At 44.4% G+C, this 6,668-nt stretch overlaps 1 protein-coding gene across 1 annotated transcript; it reads right to left on the reverse strand.

The window, feature by feature from the left end:
• Positions 1-2,816: 2,816 nt before the first annotated feature.
• On the reverse strand, positions 2,817-5,680 carry lrrc32 (leucine rich repeat containing 32). Its single transcript, XM_080014248.1, has one exon. The coding sequence runs from the start codon at positions 5,677-5,679 to the stop codon at positions 3,754-3,756; it is 1,926 nt and encodes a 641-aa protein (XP_079870374.1). The 5' UTR covers position 5,680; the 3' UTR covers positions 2,817-3,753.
• Between the last annotated feature and the right edge of the window lie 988 nt (positions 5,681-6,668).

Genomic DNA, 6,668 nt, shown 5'->3' on the forward strand with positions numbered 1-6,668 from the left:
CTCCTCTACATGCCCCAAAAATGTTAGTTTTGCCTTCAAAGGCGTTTTTCTGTTGTATTTTCTTGAGTAGGCCGACATCGAGCCATCGGAGATTCGTCTCAGACTGTCCCTCTAGATGCATATAGACCTTTTTTGTTATACTTCGGACTGGAATATTCCAACCGCGTCGCCTGAACTGCCCCCAGGGAAGCGCAGTCTCCACTATTGTCTATTTTATACTCGACCCCTGGGAGCTTTTGCCACGGAGAAAAAAATAAATCAAGGCGGCTCTGTGAAGCAGCGTCAGGACATTCCCCGGCAGGTTCTGCTAAATTCACTACCAACTGAGTTACGAAGAAAAACTGCAGGCGTCGACCAAAATATTTTTATCGGAGGCAAATTTATGAGGCAAATAATGTTTTATTGGACCGCAATGCAATGCCAATTTCGGATGATTAGTTGTGTGCAACAGTGAAATAATTCTGGCAAACCTTTGTACAACACACACGCACAGACTTTTGGGCAGATTCAGGCAATGGAATGGAAGTGATTGGAAACCATCAAAACCTCACAGCGACGGAACGCAAACATGCATAATACCGCCTTTAAAACAGCCCCAATACATCGCATCTGCCAATCCTACTCTCATGAGCAGTGGCCCTCAGATTAAATATAAAGTTGTATGGGGCTAGAAAAGAAAAAAACGTTATAGCTGTTGTGGACCCGAAAAGAAATCCCAGAGAATGGTGATTGATGGTCGTCCTGTTCTGTTAAAAGAAACTCCAGAGGCCCCAAAATCTGGAGACGGTCACTGTCATAACAAACAGCCTGAGCACAGATCTAAATACACTGGCAAGCAGCTGCCAAAACAGACGGTCCATTTTCCAGGAAGCGTGAAAATACGAGATAAGAAACATGGCGTCAGCGGGGGGGGGGGGGGTTATCTTGTTTTTCAGCTCAGGAGTGCAAATCGATAATCTAGGTTTCATCCAGCTGGCGATTTAAGGCGGCTTTACACTGAATCCGAAAACGAGAGAGTGGGGTCCTACCCCCTAGTGGTCATTGGATGAACTGTGTTTAAAGGTTTCGCGTCAAGCCGGCTTTCCTGTGGGTTCCGCCACACCACCGAAGCCTATTATCTCTTCTTGCAACTTTCTTTTTTCTGTTTTTCCAAAACTTCCCTGTGTCATTTTCACTGAATGACAGGGCGCTAAAAAGGGTCCTTCATATAGTGTTTGAAACAAGCTCCAAAAATGTTATTAGCAGATTATTCATTCATTATTCATTATTCATGGTGAATATGGCACTATCCAACATTAATTATATATATATATACATATTTAAAGCATATATATGTACAATAACTTGCAGTTTAAAGTAGGTTCCAACAACGACGCTTAGCGGTTATTTAGCAACAGTGGCTTCGGGTCGTAGCATCGGTCCAAAACTTTTCACAAGAGTTGAAAAATTTGAACGCGTTCTCGATCAGACGGAGAAATCTCACTATCTAAAAATCACGTGTGCGGAATCCGACTCATCCATAGGAACGAATAGACTTTTGGTTGGTTCTTGGCATTTGTCGGATCCGGTGTAAAGCCAGCTTTATAACGCGATGAGCACTAAACCCCAGAACTGGCCTCATATTCATTTGTAAAAGAAAGATTTAAAAATCAACTATGATCATTCAATGAGCGAGGATAACTAAATATAATAAATAAATACTGTTGTAAATGAATGTTTGATCCCTGAATCAGTGTGAGCCGGTGGTTATGCAACTCAAATGAATCTCCAGGGCAGGAAAAAATACCAGAGTGGTTGCAAATGATCATTTTAGGGTGGACGGTAAACATGATTGTCTCTTACACAAACAAAGCCTTAGACAATTTAATGTTATCAGATTTAGCAGTTGGCTTCAGACAGCGAGGATGTGGACCAGTGTGATTTTCCGCCCAATGTTATTACCCCAGTATGTGCGGTGTCAGCCGTCGAGCTGGTGGAAAATTGCCTTATTTTGTTCAGATAGAAACGTACAATTTCTCAAGGTTATTATTCCGGAGTACTTGAAGTCAGCGCCGTATTTGTAGTAAACAGCTGACGTTGAAAAATTTGACATTTGACATTAAATTGGTTGAAAACGTGGAAATATGACTTGAAAGCAAAGCCACTCACGCACTGAGATCTGCTGTTTGTAACACACTCCACAACATATGAGATGAACACAGGGTTGCTCTGTTGCTCAGGGAAATGTTGTCGTTGAATGTGACAAAATAAGTGGTAACATAAATAGATTGTTGTAAACGTAAGGAAAAGAAAATGGTTTGCACCATGATCATCCTCATCTTATTTAGTTCGGTATCATATCAGTTGCTCCAGAACAGTCTCCGTAACTGGACCAGCAGATTCACTGTGGGAACGGGTTCTTTGAATATTTTGCAGTAAAGAAAATAACCTTCGCAGCGGGTCAAACTTAACAAACAAAATGAAAAGATTTAAAAAATAAGACGTTTTATGATCATCTTCTAAGTTGTGAAAGTGCACCATCGACGTTCATTACATGAGAAAAGGTATCCTGTCCATTAAAAACTGACGACAAGGTCGTCCCGGTGTTCAACGTTTGATGAAACGGAGAAAAGTTATTTTTAAGTTTTATTTCTTATCTTATCCAAGTGAAGGGGTAAAAGGATAGGGGTTAAAGAAGCCTGTTGGAGACAGTTTGGAGGGCGGTCACTTCACCGTACTGGTCAACAGCAAGGTTGAGAGCACAGCTTAGATACTGTCCGCCATCGTAGCTTGTTTTAGTCACAAAAACCAATCCGATGACACAAAATATTTCCATTGTTATTTTATTATTTCCATTTTCATTTTAACTTAATGCTGGGGTGTGATCAACACAAGGAAAAGAGCATCTAAAATAAAAATCTTTAGACCGTGTGCAATATAACATAGGATTTGATATTCATTTTGCTGTGAAGACACAGAAAAAGCACAGAAAAAGCTTTGCAGTTGAAGCTCAGTTTCAGTCGCTCTTTCTGTCAAATCGAACCCATGAGGGAGTATATAGTCCTTTGAATGCTAAAGCACAAAGCGAAAATCAAAAGGTGTCCCTTTGTGGCTTCTGCAAGATCCAGCAGCAACAGCAGTAGCGGGAGAGCCGCTTCACGGCTCCATCCATCTTGTACGTTATCAGCCTTCCATTAATAGAGGAGAGCTGTACTTTAAACTTGATACCGCACACAGCAATACACCACGTCCGCACACATCACAAAGCTATCGTCTCTTTGTGTGTTTCCTTCTCAGTAAAGGAGATAAAGAATCGGGGGAACATCCCAATGCGCGGTCGTCGTCACAAACGACCCCATAAATTATACTGAAGAGAGAAAGGAAAACAACCGCTGGAATTTGACGACATGATTCATTACTTAGTGTACTCAACAGTCACATTCACAGAGCACAGATACGAATGAAAACACATAATGGAGAAACGAAAGGAATCTAAAGTGCAAAGTACATTGATGCAAGGAACCCTCGGTAATGTACAACAACATTCTAAGAGTCACCTGAGCGCCAACAAATCCCACGTTCTCAAAATCAACTATTTTTCTTTCTTTTTATCGTTAGTGTTTAGTGTCTGGTCATTTTCATCTCTACATTCGATGATATTTTGTCTTCCTGTTATAGCTTGATGTACACAAACGCTACAGATGAGCCATTTTCTGGAGCTCTGACTGTCGTTTTCCCTCACTCCCTCCCTCCCGTCCGTCCCTACGCTCGGCTTCAGCCACTGAAGGTGCTGCCGTGTTTTCGTCTCCTGGCGTAGCAGGACCTCGCCAGGAGCCCCAGAGCCACAATCACCAGCAGCGCCGTCACCGAGACGACCATGGCGATCATGGTCACGCTTCTGTCGTCGAGGGAGTGACACATCTCCTGCGTCACCTTCTCGATGTTGACCGGCTCTGAGTCCTGCACGTGCACGCAGGTGACGCTGGCGATGTCCGGGACCGCCACGGTGGTGGAGCGCTGCACCATGTGGAGGAAACGCAGGTTGCTGCAGCAGCTGAGAGGGTTGGAGCCCATGTAGAGGGTCTTGAGCGAGCGCTCCAGGGTGAGCAGCGTGTACTCCAGGGTGACGAGGTTGTTGTTCTGCAGGTTTAGGGACTCGATGGACGACTCCTTGTGCCACAGCGGCAGCGTGCTCAGCCTGTTGGTGGATAGGTCGACGAACTTGAGGCGACGCAGCGCGGATAAGTCGGTATCCAGTCGGGAAGCGTTGTTCTCCCTGAGCGAGAGGTTAACCAGGGAATCCTCCAGACCCGAGAGGGCCTTCGGATCCACCTCCAGGCCTGGGTTCGACGACAGGTCCAGTAACTCCAGAGGGGTGTCGCCAAAGGCATAAGCAGGCAGTTCCTTGAGGTTGTTTTCGGATAGATACAGGAACTGCAAAGTGGGAATGGCGGAGAAGGAAACACAACCGTGAGGATCCCAGCGTTCATGGTTCCCGGCGGGTGATTCAGCCTGTTTTTGCTGTGCCGCACAAATCTTTAGATGGTTCTGTTGCAGGTGGAGGTATTTGATACTTGGGAGTCTTTGAAATGTTTGAGGGTCTATAACTGCGAGAAGGTTCCCTTGTAAGAAGAGCTCCTCAAGAGACAGGAGAACGTTTTCCCCAAAGGTCAGGCTCCGCAGAGAATTGTAGCTGAGATCTAGAACCTTTAAATTATTTAGTGGGATTTCTTGCTCGACAAAGAACGACCCGATACAGTTATTACTCATTTTCAGGACTTCAAGCAGCACCATACTAGAGAAAAATGACTGGGGTATGCTTTTGATTTGGTTGTAGCTCAGGTCAAGATATTTTAAACTTGAGAAGCACTGGTGTCTGACACCAACACGAAATTGGGTGTGGGGGAAGAACAACTCCCCGTTATTGGCCGATTCCTCCAACGTTCTGGTGTTGTTAATGCTCCGGAGTTGGTTTCGGGAAATGTCTAGGTGCACAATATTGTTCCTCCTCGGGAGCAAAGGGAAATAGATGATTTTATTTTGACTTAGGTCCAGTTGTAGGAGCTCATAATCTAAATTTGAATCTAACGTTTGGAAAGTCTCCAGGCTGTTCTTGCTCAGATTGAGCACTTTTAACTGAGAAAGGTTAAAGTCTGTGATGCAAGCGATGGAATTCTTGGACAAGTCGAGTTCGGTCAGGAAGGGCAATGCCTCAAATGCGCCGTCTTCAATCTCCAGGATGACGTTGTTGTGGAGGCTGACTTTCCTCAGGGCCAGGGATCCACAAAACACATTGTTTGTTATTTTGGTGATACTGTTGCCGTTCAAAGAAAGATTCACGAGTGACATAGAGTTACTGAGGAAAAAGTCTGTCATCCCCGTGTAAAGCCCGTTGCTTGAAAGATCGAGTGACTCTACAGCGCCTAGGTGGCCAATGCTCATCTTCGAGAGGGCGAGAACGTCCAGAGCGTTCCTCGAAAGATCCACGATCTTCAGATTCGCCATGTCCTTGAACAAATCATGCTCGATGAACTGGATCTTGTTTGAGTGAAGGTTCAGATGACGGATGGTGACGTGAAAGGCCAGTGTTTCTCGTGTAAGGTTTCGAAACACGTTCCGCGATAGGTCCAACTTTTGGATAGCAGGGGGCAGGTTGCCCGGTGCACTCTGCAGGTTAAGATTGTCGCAGAGAACGTCCATCTGGACCTGAGAAAACAAATAAAAGAAAATCAGAATACCGGTGTAGTGAGAATCTGACTACACACCTACTCCTTATGCGACCATGACACATCACAGGGGGCAATGATTAAAGTGTGCGTGGAGGGAGGGTATTTTTTTATGAGTCAGTGTTACTCCTCAGCAGCCATGATGATACTCCTTCCATATGGTTGGAGTTGTCCGCGTGAGAGGAGCTGCTGTAGCCGGAGCTGCGCTCGCTTCACTGTCAATTAGTCATTGTTTCCAAAAAAATCAAGCGATACAGCATTGTGAAAAACGACACCGTCATATTTTCAGTTTTCACTGTAAAAACAGTCCACCTCTTGGGTAAGGCAACACCCCGAGGCTGCAGGTATTTACAGTAATCCGTTCCTCCCAGACTTTTGGTGCCCCCTTGCCTTCCATAATCAAACATTTAACTGATTAGTGTAACTTATAATGGAGACCATATGGACCCAGACCCTTTCCCTAAAAACAGCTCATAAAACTTCCCCCTCCCACCCCCCTTTTCCTCTAAGGCCAGTACACTTCTTCTTGTCATGCTTGTGGTATGCAAAGTAAGTGGCAATCCAGAACATCTTGAACGTAGGAAAGCATCTCCAAGGGGTTTCAACATAAACAATAAAGTAAAAACCTGTAACTCTCAGGGTGCAAAATCACAAAGCCTTTTGTAAAAACTGTGTAAAGTTACAAGAGATAAGCAGGGTAGTTCCTATAGACGACATGGCTCCCTCAAGCCTCAGTTACGCATGTAAGAATACCACAAAGTCACAATGATCGGCTCCCAGTCTGTTCAGACACTTTTTACAATTAAAAAATCCCATGACACCAAAAATCAAAATAAACACGTAAAAAAAATATGTCATAAATACGTATAACTGTGCTTATTATTATGGCCTACTAATAGGGATGCGTAGCCAATTAGACAACTCAGGAGTCAGAAGCCACCCTGGCAAAAGAGTGGATGAGCT

This window comes from Zeus faber (assembly GCF_960531495.2).
Source record: "Zeus faber genome assembly, chromosome: 14".
NCBI classification, from domain to species: domain Eukaryota; kingdom Metazoa; phylum Chordata; class Actinopteri; order Zeiformes; family Zeidae; genus Zeus; species Zeus faber.

Bases quoted from the DNA above. Each gene is read 5' to 3' on its own strand.
- lrrc32 (XM_080014248.1), bottom strand. From the start codon at position 5,679: ATGGACGTTCTCTGCGACAATCTTAACCTGCAGAGTGCACCGGGCAAC.